A 22,771-nucleotide genomic window follows, 5' to 3' on the forward strand; every position below is an offset into this window, starting at 1 on the left:
CCAGCTTATTCTTTCATGAGTGTCTTTTTGTCAGTGGCAAGTGCCATAAGGGCATGTAAGATGCTTGAACAGTACCTACATATTTTTGTGGCTTAAAAATTCTGGAATTCCTTCATGACAACCACATGAAACCTGGTTTTATTTTTTCTGAACCTAATGCATTCTGCTGGTTAGAAATCTAGTCTCTTATTTTAGACCTTAAATATACTAGTCTCTCTAAATGAAAAGTATCCTAAAGTAGCCACTGATTTAAAAACTGTCATTAAGGAACTCAAACAAAATCCAAGTACAAACAAGACCTAGACCCATTGCTCTTGGCCATGTAGTGAGCCAGACTTCCACTGGACAATCAGCTGCTTTCTTGGATTCATTATACCCCACACTGAGCGGTGCTGTGGTGAATTTAAAGGGCATTTCATGCAAGAGTTATTGGTGGTCCTTTTTGGAAAGAAAGGGTGTTCAGGTAGGGTATTTTCAGAAGAACAAGAAGGAAAAGAAGGGTACAAAGAAGTAAGAGCCAGTGACGGTGCAGAGTGTTCAGGAGTTGAATTGTGGCATTGTAATTCCTTATTTTGGAAATGATGACCTGTAGGGAAGCTATTTTACTATCTTGATGCCTTTTAGAGAAATTCTAGGTACCAATCAAAACAGGCATCCCACTGAGATTGTATGATATGGGAGTCTCTATTTTCCAATTTACTGCAGAGGAAAATCAATTTCAAAAGCTCAAAAGAACCCCAGAGTGACCACTGATTTTCTAAACTGTCTCTGGTAAGACTATGCCAGTCAGACAAGGACCAAAATACTTGTTCATGTAATAAGCAGTGGTCTCAGAGGGCAGCTCTGAATCACTTTTAGAGTTGGCATTTCCCTTGTTTTCAGCAGATAGGCAAAAGTACCAAATTCAATAATAAAACTCAAAGAGCTACAAATGCAAAAGAGCTGAGCTAAGGTTAGAGAGGTTATTTACCTTAAGATGACTCCCAAGAGTCTGTAGAGATGGAGAGTAAAAATGGGTCAGCTGGTACCTGAGGCCAAATTCTCAACACCTCTGGGGTTGTTGAAGGCAGTGCACCTTCAATATTCCGCTTCTAACATCAGAAATATCAAAAGTGTAAATAACACTAACTGTATAGTGAGAAATTATAGTTTTATTGAGGAATACAACTCAAGTTGGGCAGCACTGAGTAAAATTACGAAGTGCTCTGACATTCACAAAGGAAAGCAGGATTTTTATATAAGAAGGCTAGCTTAACTGCAACCACAAACAGACCTTTTTTCACATCGGTTAATTTATTTTCAAATGCGTTCTTCCTGAGGGCAAGCATTTCTTTTTTCCTCAAGAACAATCTGCTCACACTTCTTGGAATCATAGTTAAGCAAGCAAAACCATATTTGTTGGCAAAACAAGACTCGTTTACCTGAAAGGGGTGCTCATAGTTTACAAACTGCAGCAAGGGTTTAAAACAAAATGGAGTCTGATCCAGATCTGTGTCAGCCATTTTAATTATGCCAAGCACCTCAGTTTTAGAGTGCTCTTTCACGCTATAGATAAAATAAAGCACTGAAGGGGGATGAGAAGTGTCTGGGGAGAGCTGTAATTTTAAATAGGAAGGTCAGATAAAGCCTCATGAGGTGACATTTAGGCAAAGACCTGAAGGGGTTGAGGGAGAAAACCAAGTGAATAACTGAAATAGAGCATTGCAGGCACGGAGAACAGCCAGTGCAAAAGTTTTGAGGCAGCAATGTGCTTGGTACTTTTACATAACAACAAGAACGGCAAAATGGCTGGAGCAGAAGGCAAGAGGGAGAGTCTTAGGAGATGAAGTCAGAAGAGTAATAGGAAGCTAGACCTTCTAGTTCATTATAAGGACTTTGACTTTTCCTGAGTAAGATGAGAAGTCATTGGGTGGGGGAGGGGGTTGTAAAGAGATGACATGGTCAGACAAAAGACCTGACTTATATTTTAAATATAAAAGGTGACTTCACATTTGTATATTGAAATTTGAGGTGATAATGAAACATTCAAGAGAAGAGCACTTATGGTTGGAAAGAGAGATACAGCCCAGATGTGATACAGATTGGAATCACTGGTCATTATAGGAGAGGTGAAGGTTTAGTAGAGTTTGATTGGACATGTAATTTTGTAAACTTCTAATGCATAGTAAGTGGCATTAGCAGGCAAGAACTTTAATATAGACGGTTAAAAGGAGGCTGAAAACCTTGGGCTTTTGACTTTTTGGTTGGTCACCTAATTTTGTCTATCACCCAATGAAAATCACTACCTGTGAAAATATTTCAAAGATGTACTTCAGTTTGGGAACTGAACAACCTCTAATTTTAGCTCTTTCAGAATCTATCTTATTCTTTGCAGTTGTGTTTCCATGTATTTTATGACACCATCTCTATGTTTTTTTTTTCTTATCTGGAAAATATCAAGTATTTAAACTCTTCCTCCTGAATGCATAGTTCATATAAATAATTAAACCTTTTAAATAAACTATTCATCAAATCTTTGAACTAACCATGCTATTTTACTTACCAGGCAGTTAAGGCAAAATAATAGCAGTAACAATACCATCAGGGATTGAAACAAGTACACTTCAAACCACATGTATTTGATAATCTACATAGACTTGATGACCTAAAACATGATGTTTCATACTTATAATTTGATTTTTGTTTTTACCACATATCTTTAAAGTCCCTTAAATCCATCTAACCCTTAAGCTGGAAACCCTGGTATCATAGTGGTTAAGAGCTATTGCTGCTAACCAAAAGGTCGGCAGTTTGAATCCACTGGGTGCTCTTTGGAAACCCTATGGGACAGTTCTACTCTGTCCTATGTGTTCACTATGAGTCAGAATCGACTAGACAGCAACAGGTTTTTTTTTGTTTTTTAATCTCTAAGCTAAAAATTGTTCACCTCAAAACAAGGGTCATGGAGCCAGCTGAGTCAGCTTTCTGGGGATTTTGACTTTCTGTACTGGTGCTATGCCCTGTTAACTTGGATAATTGAGAGGTGACTAAACGACCCATGTAACTGAAAGTATTTAAAGAAAGGCTTGTTGCCCAATTATTTTCCGACATCTGGGAAGGATTTGGACAAAGTCAGTGACCCCCAAATGATGATTCAAGGGACAATGCTGGGCTAGCTATATCAGAATAATCTGGAGAACTTTTAAAAATGCAAGTTTGGGATCCTACCTCAAAGGTACTGAATCAGAATCTTTGGAGGAGACACTCAGAAAGCTGTTTTTGTGTTTTTTAACCTCCCCAGAAGAGTCTGACAATCCGTGAGATTTGCGAAACAATGGTCTTGATCAGATCCTCTCAAACATTAGTATGCATAAAAATCACTGGGGATTCTTGTTAAAATGCAGATTCTGATTCAGCAGGTCCTAGGTGGAGTCTGAGATTCTTTTGCATTTCTAACAAGCTCCTAAGTAATACCGATGTTTCTGTTTCATGATTCACACTTTGAGCAGCAAGGGGTTAGATTACTTCTTAGGTTCTGTCTAACTATATTTCCCTGTGATTCTAAAGTGCCTTGTGGAAGCTGCAGCAGAACACCATCATTTACATCAGAACTTTCCATTCCACACCAGGTTTTTTTCTTCTAAAAAAAAATATTTATTCTGCTTCGGTGAAAGTTTATAATGCAAGTTGATTTCTCATTCAAAAATTTGTACATACATTTCTTTGTGACATTGGTTGCAATACCCTCAATGTGGCAGCACTCTCTGTGTCCCTTTGTCCATTTATGCTGTCCCTTTCTGCCATCTCGTTTTGCTTTTGGGCGGGGAGTTGCCCATTTGGTCCCATATATTTGATTCAACTAAGAAGAATGTTCCTCACGTGTGTTATTGTTTGTTTTATAGGCCTGTCTAATCTTTGTGTGAAAAGTGGGCTTTGGGAGTGGCTTCAGCTCTGAGTTAGCAGGGCGTCTGGGGCCATAGTCTCAGGGATTCCTCCAATCTTTGTCAGACCTTCCTCCAATCTTTGTCAGACCATAAGTCTGGTCTTTTTTCTGTGTGTGTGAATTTGAATTTTGTCCTACATTTTTCTCCTGCTCTGTCCAGGACTCTCTATTTTGGCCCCTGTCAGAACGGTCAGGTACCATATACTTCTTCTGACCTCAGGCTGGTGAAGGCTGTGGTTGATGTGGTCTTTTAGTTCTCTGGGCTAATATTTTCCTTGTGTCTTTGGTTTTCTTCATTCTCTTTTGTTCCGGACTGGATGTGTCTTAGATGGCCACCCACAAGATTTTAAGACCCCAGACTTTGCTCACTAAAGAAGGATCTAGAACATTTTCTTTATGAACTATGTTATGTCACTTGACCTAGATGTTTTCCCAGCCCTCAGCTCCAGCAGCTCAGTCCCTTAGGGTGTTTGGATGTGTCTCCAAAGCTTCTATGACTGCCTTGGACATGTTGTGCTGACTTCTCCTTTAGTGTGTGTTGTCTTTCCCTTCACCAAAGTTGAAACTTGTCTACTATCTGGCTAATGATTTCCCTTCCCAACTCTTCCCCTCCCTCGTAACCATCAAGGATTTTTTTTCTGCGTGTAAACCTTCTTTTGGGTTTTTATAATAGTGGTCTCATGCAATATTTGTCCTTTCGTGATTGACTTATTTCACTCAACATAATACCCTCCAGGTTCATACATGTTGTGTGATGTTTCATGGATTCATCATTGTTCTTTGTGTAGTATTCCATTATGTGTATGCATCATAATTTGTTTATTCATTTGTCTTAGTTATCTAGTGTTGCTATAACAGAAATATCACAAGTGGATGGCTTTAACGAAAAGAAATTTATTTTTTCACAGTAAAGTAGGCTAAAAGTCCAAATTCAGGGCGTTGGCTCCAGGGGAAAGCTTTCTTCCTCTGTTGGCTCTGGAGGAAGGTTCTTATCCTCAATCTTCCCCCAGTCGAGGAGCTTCTCAGGCGCAGGGACCCTGGGTTCCAAAGGACGTGCTCTGTTCCCGGTGCTGCTTTCTTGGTGGTATGAGGTCCCCCGGTCTCTCTGCTCACTTCTTTTATGTCTTAAGAGATAGCCTCAAGAAAATCCAGTCTTATAGACTGAGTCCTGCCTCACTAACACAACTGCTACCCATTCTCCCTCATTAACATCATAGACGCAGGTTTTAAAACATATAGAAAAATCACACAATACTGGGAATCGTGGCCCAGCCAAACTGATGCACACATTTTGGGGGAAACATAATTCAATCCATGACACCATTCATCTGTTGTTAGGTTGTTTACATCTTTTTGCTATTGTGAATAATGCTGCAATGAACATGGGTATGCATAGATCTATTTGTGTGATGGCTCTTATTTCTCTACAATGTATTCCTAGTAGTGGGATTGCTGGATCATATCGTATTTCAATTTCTAGCTTTTTAAGGAGGTGCCATATCGTTTTCCATAGTGGTTGTGTTATTTTATATTCCCTCCAGCAGTACATAAGAGTTCCAATCTCCCTGTCACCTCTCCAACATTTATTGTTTTTTTTTTTGTTTTTGTTTTTTGATTAGGGTCAGTATTGTTCGTATGAGATGGTATCTCATTGCAGTTTTGATTTGCATTTCTCTAATGGCTAATGATCCAAGCATTTCTTCTTGTGTCTGCTAGCTGCCTGAATGTCTCCTTTGGTGAAGGGGCTGTTCATATCCTTTGCCCATTTTTTAATTGAATTATTTGCCTTTTTGTTGTTGAGGTGTTTGACATATTTTTTATATTTTAGAGACTAGATTTTTGTCAGATATGTTGTAGCCAAACATTTTTTTCCCAGTCTTTAGGTTCTATTTTTAATCTTTTGATGAGCATGAGTGTTTAATTTTTAGGAGCTCCCGGTTATCAAGTTTATCTTCTGGTGTTTCTGCATTGTTAGCTATGGTTTGTATTGTATTTATGCCATGTATTAGGGACCTTAGCATTGCCCCTATTTTTTCTTCCATGATCTTTATCATTTTAAGCTTTGTATTTAGGTCTTTGATCCATTTTGAGTTAGTTTTTGTATGTGGTGTCAAGCATGGATACTGTTTTTTTTTTTTTTTTTTTTACAAATGGACATCCAATTATGCCAGCAACATTTGTTAGAGACAGTCTTTTACCAATTTTATGGACTTTGGCCCTTAGTCAAATATCAGCTGCACATAGATGGGTAGATTTGCGTGTGGATTCTCAATTCTGTTCCATTGGTCTGTGTGTCTGTTGTTGTTCCAGTACAGTGCTATGGCTGTATAGTACATTGTGAGATCAGGTAGTGTGAGGCCTCCCACTTTGTTCTACTTCTTCAATAATTCTGTCTTAGTTATCTAGTGCTGCTATAACAGAAATACCACAAGTGGATGGCTCTAGCAAACAGAAATTTATTTTTCCACAGTCTAGGAGGCTAGAAGTCTGAATTCAATGGCCAGCTGTATGGTAAGCCTTTCTCTTGAGGGCTCTGGGAGAAGGCCCTTGTTATCAATCTTTCCCTGGCCTAGGAGGCTTTCAGCACAAGGACGCCAGGTCCAAAGGATGCACTCTGATATCAGTGCTTCTTTCTTAGTGGTATGAAGCCCCTCTCCTCTCTGTGCGAATTTCCCTTTTATAATCTCAAAAGAGATTGATTCAAGATACAACCTAATCCTGTAGATTGGGTCTTACATCATTAAAGCAACTGCGTCACTGACCTCATAGAGGTTAGGATTTACAACACATAGGATAATTACATCAGATCACAAAATGATAGGCAGCCACACAATATTGAGAATCATAAACTAGCCAAGTTTATAACACAGTTTTGGGGGACACTATTTAATCCATAACAAATGTTTTACTAATCTGAGGCCTCTTCTTTTTCCGTATAAAGTTGATGAACAGTTTTGCCATCTCATTAAAGAATGCTGTTGGAATTTGGATCAGGTTTGCATTGTATCTGTAGATAAATTTGAGTAGTATTGATATTTTCACAATGTTGAGTCTTCCTATCTGTGAACATAATTGAGAAGATCATGTGATTCTTTTGTTTTATTTATGTGGTGGACTATGTTGATCGATTTTCTAATGTTGAACAATCCTTGCATAGCTGGTATGAATCCAGCTTGGTCATGATGTATTATTATTATTTTTTTTTGATATGCTGTTGAATTCTATCTGCCAAAATTTTGTTGAGAATTTTTGTGTCTGTATTCATGAAGGATATTGGTCTGTAATTTTCTTTTTTGTGGTGTCTGCCTAGCTTTGGTATCAGGGTTATGCTGGGTTCATAAAATGAGTCTGGGAGTATGCTTTCCTTTTCTAGTCTCTGAAATAGTTCGAATAGTGGTATTATGAGCTCTTCTGTGAAAGTTTGGTAGAATTCTCCAGTGAAGCCTTCTGGGCCAGGGCTTTTCCTTTTTTTTTTGGTTAGGAGTTTTTTTGTTTTTTTGTTGTTGCCTCTTCAATCTCTTCTTTTGTCATGGGTCTGTTTAGTTTTTCTACCTCAGTTTGTTTTCATTTAGGTAAGTAATGTGTTTCTATAAATTTATCCATTTCCAAACCAAAAACCAAACCCGTTGCTGTCTAGTCAATTCTGATTCATAGCGACCCCATAGGCAGAGTAGAACTGCCCCATAGAGTTTCCAAGGAGCGCCTGGTGGGTTTGAACTGCTGACCTTTTGATTAGCAGCCATAGCCCTGAACCACTACTCCACCAGGGCTTCTCCATTTCCTCTAGGTATTCAAATTCATTGGAGTACAATTGTTCTTACTATTCTGTCATGATCTTTTTGTTATTTCAGTCGATTCTGTTGTTTTATCACCCGTTTCATTTTTTATTTGGGTTATTTGCTTTGTCTCCTGTTTTTCTTTTGTCAGTTTGGCCAATGGTTGGTCGATTTGGGGGATCCTTTCAAAGAACCAACTTCTGGTCTTGTTGATTCTTTCTATTGTTTTTCTGTTGTCTATTTCATTTATTTGTGCTCTAATATTTATTTTTTCATTTCTTGGGGGTGATTGTGGGCTTCTTTGCTGCTCTCTTTCTGTTTGTTCAAGTTGTAGGGTTAATGTTTTGATTTTGGTCCTTCTTTTTTTGTGTGTGTGTTTATTACTATAAATTGACTCTAAGCACTGCTTTTGCTGTGGCCCAAAGATTTTGGTAAGATGTGTTTTCCTTATCGTTTGATTATATTAATTCTTTTATTCCATCCTTGATTTCTTCTATTTACTAGTAGTTCTTAAGCAATGTTTCATTCAGTTTTCTTGTATTTGAGTTTTCTTCCTTGCTATTTCTGTTATTGATTTCTACTTTTATGGCTTTGTGATCAGAGAAAATGCTTTGTATTGTTTCAATGTTTTGGATTTTGTTGAGGCTTATTTTGTGGCCTAAAACGTGGTCTATTCTGGAGAGTGTTTCCTGTGCATTAGAAAAAAATATATAATTTGTGGCTATTGGAGGGAGTGTTATTTATGTCTACGAGGTCAAGTTGGTTGATTGTGGCATTTAGATCTTCTGTATCTTTATCAAGTTTCTTTCTAGTTGTTCTGTCCTTCACCAAAACTGGTATGTTGAAGTCTCCTACTGTTGTTGTGGAACTATTTCTCTTTTCAATGCTGTTAGAGTTTGTTTTATGTATTTTGGAGCCCTTTCATTGAGTGCATATATATTTATTGTGAGTATGCCTTCCTGGCATATTGACCTTACATAATGACCTTCCTTATCACTTATGGTGGATTTTGCTTTAAAATCTATTTTATCAGAGATTAATATTGCCGCTCCTGTTCTTTTGCTTTGTTTTGTTATTGTTTGCTTGATATATTTTTTCCATACTTTGCATTTTAGTTTGTTTATTTCTTTGTGTCTAAGGTATGTCTGTTGTAGACAGCATATAGATGGCTCATGTTTTTTTAATCTGGTCTGCCACTCTCTGTCTCTTTACTGGTACATTTAAGCCATTTACATTCAGTATAATTGCATTTACAGTCAGTGTAGAAACTCATTGATAGGTAGAGTTTACTGCTGTCAGTTTATTTATTTATTTATTTTGATGGTGTTGGGCTTTTTCTTTTTACAAAAGAAAATAAAAATAATTGACTTGTTTTATTTTACTTCCAGCTCTGCCTTTGTTTCCCACTTTTCAGCTTTGGACACAACTGAAAAAGTCACAGAAACCTGATCTGTTCAGGTTAATTATCCCTGAAGAGTGGCAGATCCACTGTGCACTAAAGCAAGCCTTTCTTCTATATGAGCCAAAAAAGAAAAATAACCTGTTAAAACACCTGTAAAAAAAGATGGCTATCATGATATGGGAATTTGTGGAGCTGCTATATGGTACATTGATGATCCAAATGAGAGAAGATCAACTGTCATGATGCACCAGAAGGCATTATAATAAACAAAAGGCAAAAGTTATAACAGCTTGTCATCTATTCTTGTACACTAGACTTAGTTAAGAAAAAAACAAACAAAAAAACATTGCCATTGAGTTGATTTTGACTCATAGTGATCCTATAGGACAGAGTAAAACTGTCCCACTGGTTCTCCAAGGCTGTAATCTTTGCAGGAGCAAACTGCCACGTCTTTCTCCCGTGGAGCAGCTGGTGGGTTTAAACTGCCAACATTTTTGGGTAACAGATGAACGCTTAACCACTAGCCCAGGACTTCTTTCTATATAGACACTGTAGTCAAATCCAAAGCAAATATGCAGACAGTTCTTTGAAAAGTTCTTCAAATCATGTGCAGAGGTTCAGACAGATTTGATAAAAGAAGGCTGTTTTACACATAGTCCCTCCAACCCATTGACTATTAGTCTTTTAGAATGAGCAGCAGCTGGCTGTGAATTTAAACATTGAAACACCATCTGGCAAAGACAGTTTTTCTATAAAGAAACATGCCTGCTAATGACACGTGCAGTGGGCCAGATGAGGAAAATACAGATTTTCGGTACTTCATCTATGCAGTAACATACACTATTATTCTTGTGCCAGGTCTCATAGGGAACATATTAGCCTTGTGGGTATTTTATGGCTATATGAAAGAAACCAAACGGGCTGTGATATTCATGATAAACTTAGCCATTGCTGACTTACTGCAAATTCTCTCCTTGCCACTGAGGATCTTTTACTACCTAAATCATGACTGGCCATTTGGGCCTGGACTCTGCATGTTCTGTTTCTACCTGAAGTATGTTAATATGTATGCAAGCATCTACTTCTTGGTCTGCATAAGTGTGAGGCGATTTTGGTTTCTCATGTACCCCTTTCGCTTCCATGACTGCAAGAAGAAATATGACCTTTACATCAGCATTGCTGGCTGGCTGATCATCTGCCTTGCCTGTTCACTCTTCCCTCTTCTAAGAACCAGTGTCGACACCCCAGGCAACAGAACCAAATGCTTCGTGGATCTTCCTACCAGGAATGTCAATCTGGCCCAGTCTGTTGCTATGATGACTGTTGGCGAGTTGATTGGGTTTATTACTCCTCTTCTGATCGTTCTGTATTGTACCTGGAAGACAGTTTTATCATTGCAAAATAAATACCCTGTGGCCCAAGACCTTGGAGAAAAAAAGAAAGCCCTGAAGATGATTCTAACCTGTGCAGGGGTATTTCTAATCTGCTTTGCACCTTATCACTTCAGTTTTCCTTTAGATTTCTTGGTTAAGTCCAACGAAATTAAAAGCTGCCTAGCCAGAAGAGTGATTCTGATATTTCATTCTGTGGCCTTGTGTCTTGCTAGTCTAAATTCCTGCCTTGATCCAGTCATATACTACTTCACCACTAATGAGTTCAGAAGACGGCTTTCAAGACAAGATTTGCATGATAGCATCCAACTCCATGCAAAGTTCTTTGTGAGCAACCATACTACTTCTGCCATGACAACTGAATTATGCTAAAAAAAACTGAATATGGCCTAAAGTGGAAATATACCAAAACACATTTGCAATAGCCAAACCACAAGGAAGTACTCAGAGAAAGTGTTCATAACTTTTCAGTTACCTTCTATCTTACTTATATGGGGAATTTACACTTCATAATAGAACCTATTTGGAGCTTTTTGATACACCATTATCATATAAAATATTTGTGTAGAAAATTTGTCATCAATTCTTTAAGACTTAAAGTATAAAATAGCAGTGACATCCTATAGACATATGTTCTCAACTAGAGTTAGCAGTTTTATCTGTGAACCTAAGGCACAGAAAGACTATTAGCTTCAGCTGGTGGTTTGAACCCAACACGAGGTGCCTCAGAAGACAGGCCTGGTGATCTGTTTCTGAAAGGTCACAGCCTTGAAAACCCTGTAGAGCAGTTCTACTCTTCACACGTGGGGCTGCCATGAATGGAAATTGACTCCACAGCAACTAACAAAAACATTATAAGGACTTAGTTTTGTTACAAAGGACATTCAAAAAACAAAACCAAACTCGTTGCTGTCAAGCCGATTCCAACTTATAGTGACCCAATAGGACAAAGTAGAACCGTTCTACAGGGTTTCCAAGGCTGTAAATCTCTGTGGAAGCAGACTGCTACATCTTTCTTCTACAGAGTGACTGGTGGGTTTGAACTGAACTACTGACCTTCTGGTTTGCAGAAGAGCACTTAACCACCGTACCACCAGGGGTCCTTCACAAAGGACTTTAGGTCTTCTGTATTCAGAGGCAATTTAGTTGTCTGTTTATCTTAGTAACCACAGCTTATATTCCAATATAATATTTTTGGTTATAGTCTAAGTGGGATGGACAATTTATTACTGTATGTTGATGAAATATTATAAACATGGGACCATTTTTATCTGCCATGTATAATTACACTCCAGGACTTGAAGACTCAAATAGCTAATTAAGACATCATCTGTCATACCCACTCATAGCATGAAATCTGAACTCAAGCCTCTGGTTTGTTTGAACTAAGAATAATACTCAGATTCATATATGATAATTCTCTATGACTCTACAGGATGCTGTTGAATCTATTCAGGGCAGGTAGCCTGCCAAAGTCCATACAATGTGACACAAATGGCTTCTATAGGCCCAAAAGACAGCATATAGGTGAAAATCACAGCTCTGACTCCCTTAAACTACTTCCAGTGAACATCTCTAGAGATGTATGGATCTGCCTAGTAGAGAGGATTTCCACCATGCTTCTTGTGTGGCACTGAGGTACTTCCGACAGATCATTGCACTTTCTGAGCCTATGAAAATGTAGTGCACTAATTAATTACTAAACTTGGGCCAGAGTGAAAAGATGAAGCAGAGTTAGGTATACCTCATAAAATTCACAGCACATTGTATTTCTTACTCTAAGCTAGGTGGTAACTACTGAGCTACCCATACCAGCCAGAGTAGGATTTGTGGGCAGCCAGGTGTATGGACACTAGAGTCTGCAGTGATTTTTCTGGTTTAATCTTGTCCCAGGCATAACCATTTTGTGGTCTACATAGCTACCTCCCAGCAGCTGGGGAAGGTAATTCTTCTATCTTTTGAGAAAAGTGCAGGAAATTAATTTTGGCAGCCATGGGCACCCATTGCAATGCCTTGCCTGCTAGCTGCTTGGTACTATTATGCAAGAAACAGACCCAGAATATGAGTAGTAATTAAACATGAGGTCTTAAGTATTAGAATAATTTGAAAAGTGTTTTAGCTAAATGCTCTAGCATATTTTTAAGAAATCGATGTAGTTAAAATCTATGTGCTATGTAATGAAGACACATACTACTTCTCATCTAGAAGGAATGTTCTATTTTATTTAGAGGAAGGAATTGTTTTAAGCATGCCATTATGATATTAATAAGTTCTGGAGAAAAGATGTGAAATTTAAATGAATTCTAATATCTAAGATTAATGGGAACTTTTTTTTAAAGCTTTCTCTGGATAAATGTTGATTTTGTTGTACTTAGTTATTAAAATGCCCTGTAAGAAAGTTGACTCTGTGCTGCTAGCAATAGTGTATCTATGTATCTCCTTATTATTCACTGTAAAGTACATGTTTTAATTTGTCAAATCAGTGTTATATTGAGTTTTATAAAATAACTAAATATGTCTGGAGTGTTTGCTTTAAAGTGATTTGCATTTGAGAATAATTTAGTGTTGTAATGCGGTTGCAAGTAATACTTTTGTGGAACTGTGGGTTCTTGTAATGGAAGAGTCTTATGTATATTGTATATGTTTACTATTTACTAGATTAGCATGAATTACACTTCCTAGGGCCACTTGGAAGAAGGGTAATTTAATTTTATTAAAATATTGATTTCACTTTAGAGATTTCTTTTTTTAAAAAAAAACCTGTTGCTGTCAAGTCGATTCTGACTCATAGTGACCCTATAGGACAGTTTAGAACTGCTCCATAGGGTTTCCAAGGAGTGCCTGGTGGATAAAGGGGAAAGGAACTATTTCCAGGAGATTACTGACCTTAGAAGAATGGTTGAGGGTAGATCCCATTACTTGTTAGGCATCCCAGAAGTCCTTGCAGCTCATTTACATCATTTGGGGAGAAGACAAGTATCTAGTGCTCTTATGCTGCTTGCCTTGGGCCACTCCTTCTCCCCAGACCTGCCCATCTAGGTTAGTGTTCAGTGCTCTGATTTACTTTATCCATCCTTCCCTCCATCATTATGATTTGTGTTATGCTTTAGTCCCTTGTTCATTTAATCAGTAATTGGATCAGTTCATTCACACTAAGGGGCTAATGACTAACGTTAGCTTAATATTAATTTACCCAAGGGTATCTGAATTCTGTAGAGAGGACTAGGCCTTACCTAAAGTGGTGACGTTCAATGAAGGAATTGTAGGCATTAAGGCAGAATGAAAGGGAGGATATTTTGAAGAAAGTATGTTTGGCAGCAGAGCCTTTCAGATTATGTCTAGTAAATGACCACCTATTTTGCTTACCGTAAAAAAAAAAAAAACTTTTTTTTACCCATAAAGGTATGCTAAATTCTAAGGAATATACCCACAAGAATGGATATTAGTTTCTCATATCTCTTCCTGTTTTCTTTTTCCCTTCCAATTCCAGACCTGACTTCTGGGGAAATCACTAGTAGCCTCCTCTCTGAGTTTCTCTTTTCCTTGAGGAATCTCCTCTCTGGATCTCCCACTTATCACATTCTGGGTTCCATGGAATTGGGGTGCAAAGAGTAAACACCCTCAACTACCGTAATATGTAATTTAACGTAAATAATCTCATATTTTTTATATAAAGTTGTTTGAGTTTTGATTCCAAAATACAAAATTATTCCAACAAGGGAGATTTTGAATATAGATTTATTTCCATGTTGTTATTATTGTCATGATTGTTATTATTAGTATATTCAAATAGTTTAAATTTTTTCATAGTCAGTTAAGCAGCTAATTCTATTAACCAGTGATTCCATGAAGAGGACCTATCTGCCCCAGTAACAACAATCTATGCTACCTTGGTTTGAAGAAGTGCATCAGTGGAACTCTTGTGCAACTTAATTTTCATGTCACCTTTTTATTTTTATTTCCGTAAGATACTGTGAAAATATTGCACTTGAAATTTATTTACGGCTATAGTTTATAACATGCATTTTATTAATAAAGATTGTCTCTGTAATTACACAGAATGTTTCTGCCTCCAGAAGTCAATGTGTATCTAGTATGCCTTTCAGCAAACTGACAGGCTTGAGGCTCCTTTTCAGTGTTCTCATACACATAGTTGAAAGTCCCTTGAGGCTCTACTCATCTTTTCTCTCCCCGGAGAGGTACATCTATTCTCAAAGGGAAAAATGAACCGCCTTATTGATTCTTTACTATCCACACTGCACTAAGACTATTCCCCACCCCCACGTCTGGACCAAGTTTATTTGAATGACTTAAAGCCCTGTATTTGCTAGAGCATATTCTGTGGGCAGAAAAGGTGATGAGGGTAGCAGAGAGAAAGTTTTCTTTTTACTCTGAAGGGTTTTTAAGACCTCACAATCTGCTTTTTTCTTGCAAGAAAAACACCATCCCCCACTGTACTCCTGTTTTTCTTCCCAAAACAGAACTTTTTAAACTATAACAAAAAAGTAAAGTCAGGAAAACTCTCTCTGGTACATGCCTCATCTTGGTCTTCTTTCTCCATTTTAACAATTTCTTCCTCACCTCACCGTGTATCACTGGTGCTTTCAGGAGACCCAGGTATCTTTTGTGATAACCAATTTGTTAGGAATTCCACATTGTGGCCCTTGCAGAAAGATTTTCCAAGGAAGTGGTAAAGGTTTTCCTTCAGAAGAACTTTTGACGATTTGGCATGCCTGAAGAAAAAAAAAAGGAGTATAAAAATAGGACCTGCCCCACGCTTCAAATGTCCTCAAGACACATATTGTGCCCTCCAGAATCCAGCCCAGAAGTAACTTCACTGCCTTCACTACCATATTTTTGTTGTTGTCGGAAGAGGGAAATAAACTCTCAAGTAACTGTGGTTGTTTTACTTTCCTAATTCCATAGTTATAAGTAGAATGTGTATGGAGAGGGGAGGGAAGTGCTGTAAATAACTTTTTTAAAGTTCATACACCATTTCTTTAGCAGAACTTCCTCAGCTTTAACCATTTATTTGGTGTTGCTAAGACCATATCTCTTCTGTTTGCTGAGTTTACTCCATCCAGCTCCTTACTGCACATTTGCTGATTAATCTATAGGCATAGCCCTTATTCAAGGCCTTACCTTTTCCTTCTTGGATCTCTTTAAAGAGTAATGGAGAAACTGCTCCATGGGGAGGGTTGTATTAAGGCCTGTCCCCATGACCCCAATATCTTCTTTTATTAGGAGCTTCAGGAGCACAGCTGAATCAAACTTTGGCCATATACTCTTCAAGTTTAATTCTGGACCATAATGGAGAGATTTTTCACACTGGTCTAAATGAAGTAGAATAACTACAACTTGTAGAAAGACTGGTAAGACTTATTCAGCTTTCTAAAGTAGTTATGCAAACTCTATGAACATTGCTCATAATTAGGTGGCTAGTATTTCTCAAAAACTTTCCTTTAGGCATTCCTCATTTTTTTCTTTTGAACCTATTCTGACAAGGTGTATTAGACTGTGGATTCAGCTGTGGCTAATAGAGCTATAGCTTAAACTAGATATAAACATACTTCTCTTTTATGTGAAAGTGTGAGCCAATGTGGTGGCTTTTCTTTGCAAGGTGTTTGGGGATCCAGACTCACAACATGTAACTACAACACCTCTTAGGTTTTTCCTTAATCTGAATAAGGTATCTCATCACCTTTTCATTACAGCTAGTAGTGTCGGGAAAATGAGGAAAGGGAAGCATTAAAGGGATGACAGCAAACTGCACACGTTCTTCCTGCTTGAATTTACTGGCTAGAAATCAACTGTGTGACCTCATCAAGCTGTAAGAGAGGCTAGAAAATGCAGACATTATTCTGGGTGGCCAGGTGCTCAGCTAAAAATTATTTTTTTATAGAAGAAATGGAAAACGAATACATGGTAACAACTTGTATTATTTGCCATTTCAAAGATCCCAGAGGTACGAAAGATTCCATCCAAACCACAAACTCCAGCAAGCCTTTGTATAGTCCTTCTATTATATAAAACCGCCACATCATTCCAGTGGAGCATCACTCTTTCTTCCTCCATGGGTCTATCCAAATTATCGAACGCTGCTTATTCCTATAGCAAAAGTAGCAGCAGCCTCTAGAAAGTTATGGTGGTAGTGCCCAGGGAGTGTATGGACAAGACTTGGCTCCAGAAAAATGGGGAACCAAAGAAGAGGATAGAGGGAGTGACTGCCTTGGTCAGTGTCTAACCTATAATTTCTTCACCCTATTCCCACAGAGGAAGCAAAATACCCTTTTCCGACCTCTCGTTGATGAGTCAGCTCAGGTGCAAAACATAGGTTTGCCCTAAAACTTAATTAGTCCAAAGAATTAAAATGGTTTTAGAAAGTCCTCTTTAGTTTTTGTTCCATTTTCCAACAGTTGTCCTGTCTTTTTCTTCAGTTTTCAGGATTGACCACTCTTGCTAAAGAACTCTCCAACCCTATACACACCAGTTCACTTCTAATATATTACATTAATTTTTCCCCTGATAACTCCTTATCATAATTGCAACTTGAAACTTTTTTTTTCTTCAGTTCTTTCAGCTTGAGACAATGCTGAGTATATTCTTCATTTTTGGTTTTTTATCTCCAGGTCTTTGCACAAGACATCATAATACTTTGTCTTCTCAAGCCACCCTTTGAAATCTTTTGTTCACCTCTTTTACTTCATTATTTTTTCCTTTTGCTTTAGCTACTCAACGTTTAAGAGCAAGTTTCAGAGTCTTTTCTGACATCCGTTTAAGTCTTTTATTTCTCTCCTGTCTTTTTAATGATCTCTTGCTTTCTTCATGTATGATGTCCTTGATGTCATTCAACAACTCGTCTGGTCTTCGGTCATTAGTGTTCAATGCATCAAATCTATTCTTGAGATGATCTCTAAATTCAGGTGGGATACTCAAGGTTGTACTTTGGCTCTCTTGGATTTTTCTAATTTTCTTCAGTTTCAATTTGAACTTGCATGTGATCATAACAAATTATGGATAACATTACGGAGAATGGGAATTCCGGGACACTTAATTGTGCTCATGAGGAATCTGTGTATGGATCAATAGGCAGCCATTCGAACAGAACAAGGGAATAACTGCATGGTTTAAAGTCAGGAAACTTGTGTGTCAGGGTTGTATCTTTTCACCATAACTATTTAATTTGTATGCCGAGCAAGTAATCCAAGAAGCTGAACCATATGAAGAATAGTGCATCAGGATTGGAGGAAGACTCATTAGCAACCTACATTATGCAGATGACACAAACTTGCTTGCTGAAAGTGAAGAGGACTTGAGGCACTTGCTGATGAAGATCAAAGACCACAGCCTTCAGTGTGGATTACACCTCAACATAAAGCAAACAAAAATCCTCACAACTGGACCAATAAGCAACATCATGATAAAAGGAGAAAAGATTGAAGTTGTCAAGAATTTCATTTTACTTTGATCCACAACCAACACCCATGGAGGCAGCAGTCAAGAAATCAAAAGACACATTGCATGGGGAAAATAGGCTGCAAAACACCTCTTTAGAGTGTTGAAAAGCAAAGATATCACCTTGGGACTACGGTATGCTTGACCCAAGCCATGGTATTTTTATTTGCCTCATATGCATGTGAAAGTTAGACAATGAATAAGGAAGACCAAAGAATTGACACCTTTGAATTGTGATGTTGGTGAAGAATATTGAATATACTATGGACTGCCAAAAGAATGAAAAAATCTGTCTTGGAAGAAGTACAGCCATAATGCTCATTACAAGCAAGGATAGTGAGACTATGTCTCACGTACTTTGGGTATGTTATCAGGAGGGATCAGTCCCTGGATACGGGCACCATGCTTGGTAAAATAGAGGGTCAGCAAAAAGAGGGAGACCCTCAATGAGATGGATTGACACAGTGGCTGCAATAATGGGCTGAAGTACAGCAACAATTGTGAGGATGGCACAGGACTGGGGAGTGTTTGATTCTGTTGTGCATAGTGTCGCTATGAGTCAGAACTGACTCAAGGGCACCTAACAACAACAGCTCCTTATCATAATTTTAAGCATCCTATTTATTTGCCTATTGTATGTCTCCCTTATTTGAACATAAGATTTGTCCATTTTTGTGTCCACAATGCCTAGCCCACAGCCTGCAACATCATAGAAACTCAAAACGTATATTGAAAGGATGAATAGCAAATGAGTGTAAATAAGCTGAACTCTTTATCCAGCATTACACTATCTGGAATGTTACATCAATTGATGGCTTGTGGTTTATCACTCACAATATTAATTCAGATTCATGGTGTTGACCTAAATGCCTTACATCAAAACCATCTAAGATGAAATACATCTGACAATTTGTGTGTATATGGGTGTTATGTTCACTTCCTTATTTTGAAAATATCCATATCACTATATTTTCCCTCTCAAGTAAATAGGATTCATGAATAGCCACAATGTCCCCTTTAACCTGTCTGCAAAAGCTATCAGAGAGTTTCTTATAGAAGATAAATAGTTCTTTTAACTCAGGGATCCAAATTAAAATAGTTAGTTGATCTGACTATTGCCATTGCCAGTAAATTAGTCAAGTGAATAGATGGGATAAATAAAACGTAACAGGGGGCAGAGCCAACATGGCACTATAGACAGAAGCACCATACTGTCCTTCTACAGCAAAAGCCCATAAAATTAAGTAAAACAGATACAAACATCAACCTTGGAACCCTAGGGATCAAATGAAGGGATAAAGAACTCTATCGAGCACCCAATGGAATAAGAAACTGACAGAGAGCAGAGAACAAGGAGAGCTACAGAGTGGAGGTCCCCTATTAGCTAACGTGGCATGGATTCTCCATATTGGACTTCAGTCACCAAAAACGGTGGACAGGGAGTACAGAAAGGCAACTTCACGGAGCTCCCAACAGGAGACACAGCACCTGGAAACCAAGGATACACGCTTCTGCCCCACCACCACCCTTCTTCCCTTTACGTGGCCTCTGCTGCTGTCCAACAGGTTCAGTTGGAGAGACTCCAGCTCACTGACACCTGAGTCCACCCCACCACAACTGGCTGGCTCCTTCAGCACCATTTTTTGTTGTTACTGTTTTTTTGGCTTTTTTTGTTTGTGTCGTCTTTCTTTCTCTCTTCCTTTCTTTCCTTTCTTCTGTCTGACTAGCCCTGTGTGTTGACCCTGCCCCTTCTTGATGGTCTATGCCACACTGCTCAGCTAGAAAGCCACGGACACAAGGCTCCCCAGGGTCTATGCCTCCCCCACCAGCAGGCCCCCACAGCACTATTTTACTTTTTTTTTTTGGTTTGTTTGTTTTTGCTTTTGTCTTTTTCTTTTTTGTTGTTTCTTCTCTCTCTCCTTTCCTTTATTCCACCCACTTAGTCCAATGTGCGCCCCCCCAAGGGCTGTGCCACACCGCTGGCTAGAGAACCTATGGCATACAGCCTGGTCTGCCCTGCGCCCAGAGGCTGACTTCCTCAGCATTATATTTTTTTATTTTTCTTCATCTTTCCTTTTCTCCTTTTTCCTTCTCCCTCCCATCTAGGTCCTGACCTGCCTCCACCACTTCCTGGTGGGCTGTGCCACACTGCCTAGTGAGAGAGACACCAGCTCACCACAACTCCAATTCCTCCCTGCCCTCAAAGGCCAGTTTCCCCAGCACCATATTTATTTCTGTTGTTGTTGTTTCGTTTTGTTTTCTTTTGCTTTTTGTTGTTTCTTCTCTCTATCACTTCTTTCCTTTCCTTTCTCCTACCCACCTAGCCCAATGTGCCACCCAAACCCATTCTCAGGCCAAGCTGCACCACTTAGCTAGAGAGCCACCAGCACGTGGCCTCACTGGATCTGCCCCACTCCCACTCTCCAAATCCTACTGTGTCACCTTTTTATTTACTTTTTTCTTTCTTCTTCTTTTTGCTTCTGTTTTGCTCTTTTCTTTCTTTCACCCATGTAGCTTCACAAATTACATCTTATCTTCATTGTGCACTGAGCACTGGATCACCAAGCTGCACAGGCAAGGATCACCAGACCCCACCCTGCACTGTCCCCTGGACCTGCTCCTTTGGTCCCAGTACATGTCACAAATGACCCATCCTGATCCTCCATGACTGGACCTGCTCTGCTGTACCATAGCTGATCGCCCAGTCCTGCCCACCTAGACAAGGTGGTGAGCAGTATTGTACCCACAGACAGCACAGCCCACCAAGACCGCCTGCCCAGACATAACCAAATTAAAAAAAGCAGTAAGAAACAAACAAATCTACAATCAAAAAATGGGGAAAATAATCCCTGAAGGTCTCCAAAGCAGCAGACAATATCAAAACATGTGAAAAAACAGGACCAGATGGCTCTAGAAAGCGATTGATATAAAACACCAGATAACCTTCTGGAAGAAGAATAGGCAATGGAAATACCTGATAGGGGATTCAGAACTCTAATATTCAGGGATCTCCAAGAGATGAAGGAAAACAGACAAAAATCTGAAAAAAAAATAGACAAAATCTTGGAAAATCCAGACAAAATCAGGGAAAACACAAAGAAATGGAAGAAGTCCGGAAAATAATACAGGAACAAAATGTCAAAATAAACAAACAACTAGAAATCATGCAAAAACAGCTATTAGAATCCAAAAGATAAACAAGATTTCAGAAAGGGGAAGTGCAATAGAAGATTTTAGGAGCATATTTGAAGCAATGAAAGACAGGATCAGTGAAATTGAAGACAAATCCTTGGGCACCACTTTGTTGGAGGAAAAATCAGAGAAATGAATAAAGAAAAATGAAGAAACCCTGAAAATGATGTGGAATACAATCAAAAGCAAAAATTTGCATTTGATCGGAGTTCCAGAATAGGGAGAGAAAACAGAAAACACAGAGACTATCATTGAAAATTTGCTGACAGAAAACTTCTCTAATATGAAAGCTGAAAAGTTGACCATCCAAGAGGCTCAATGAACCCCATGTAAGATAGATCTCAAAAGAAAGTCACCAAGACATATAATCACACTTGTTAAAACCAAAGACAAAGAATCCTGAGAGTAGCTAAAGAAAAACAAAACATTACATACAAGTGGGAAATAATGAGACTAAGCTCTGCTTACTCAGCGGAAATCATGTAGGCAAGAAGGCAACAGGATGACATATATAAAAACTTGACAGAAAAATACTGCCACTGAAGAATAATATACCCTGCGAATCTCTCACTCAAATGTGATGGCAAAATTAGGACATTTACAGATGAACAGAAATTAAAGAACTATTTAAAAACCAAATGAAACTTACAAGAATTATTAAAGGGAGTCCTTCAGTTAGAGAAGCAACAATGTCAGACGGCAGTCTGAACTTAGGACACAGGACAGCATCAGTCAAATATCAACATAGGAAATGAACTATCAAGGATAAAACAACACGAAAAGATTTCCAAAAGGGAACCAGAGATGCCAATCTGTAAATGACAACAACATCAGAACAGTAAAAGAGGGAATAAACAATATAGGCATAGATCTTTCAAATGGAGAGGAAGTCAAGGTAATATCAAGTAATAAAAGCCTACTTTAAATTTAGGATGACAAGGGTTAATTTCAAGGTAAGCACAAAGAAAGTTAACAAACCTACACATCAAAATAAAGTAGAAAAATATAAAGTCTCAGTAAACACAAAATCTGCACAATCAAAAGACCTCCCCCCAACACACACACAAAAGGAATTCAGCACAAGAGAGTAAGAAGAACAAAGAAAACATCAGCACCAAAAATAATAAATAAAAAGCTGGACAGGAATAAACTCATACTAAATGTAAATGGTTTAAATGCACCCCTAAATTGACAGAGAGTGACAGAATAGATTTAAAAAAAAGGACCCATCAATGTGCTCTCTACAAGGGACACACCTTAGAAACAAAGACATACATTAAAAATTAAAAGATAGGAAAAACAAATCAAGGAAAAGGCAACCAAAAAAAAAAAAAAGCTGGAGAGGCAATACTAATCTCAGATAAAATAGACTTTAAGGCAAAATCCACCATAGGAGACAAAGAAGGACATTATATAATGATCAAAGAGACAATCCACCATGAGGAAATAACCATAATAAATATTTGCACACCCAATGACAGGGCTCTGGAATACATAAAACAAACTCTAACAACACTGAAAAGAGAAAATGACAGTTTCACAATAATAGGAGACTTCAACACACCACTCTCGGTAAACGACAGAACATCTAGAAAGAAACTCAACAAAGATATGGAAGACCTAAAAGCCACAG

General features: G+C 38.3%; 1 protein-coding gene across 4 annotated transcripts in view; it reads left to right on the forward strand.

The window, feature by feature from the left end:
• The window catches only part of GPR174 (G protein-coupled receptor 174), a 118,793-nt gene extending 96,312 nt beyond the window's left edge, over window positions 1–22,481 (forward strand). For all 4 annotated transcript variants that reach the window (XM_064278602.1, XM_064278603.1, XM_064278604.1 and 1 more), the window contains one exon: window positions 9,087–22,481. In XM_064278602.1, coding sequence (XP_064134672.1) covers window positions 9,862–10,863 — 1,002 coding nt within the window. In that variant the 5' untranslated portion in view covers window positions 9,087–9,861 and the 3' untranslated portion in view covers window positions 10,864–22,481. The remainder of the gene's footprint in view (window positions 1–9,086) is intronic.
• The last annotated feature ends 290 nt before the right edge of the window (window positions 22,482–22,771 follow it).

The sequence above is a fragment of the Loxodonta africana genome, chromosome X (genome assembly GCF_030014295.1).
Source record: "Loxodonta africana isolate mLoxAfr1 chromosome X, mLoxAfr1.hap2, whole genome shotgun sequence".
Lineage (NCBI taxonomy): Eukaryota > Metazoa > Chordata > Mammalia > Proboscidea > Elephantidae > Loxodonta > Loxodonta africana.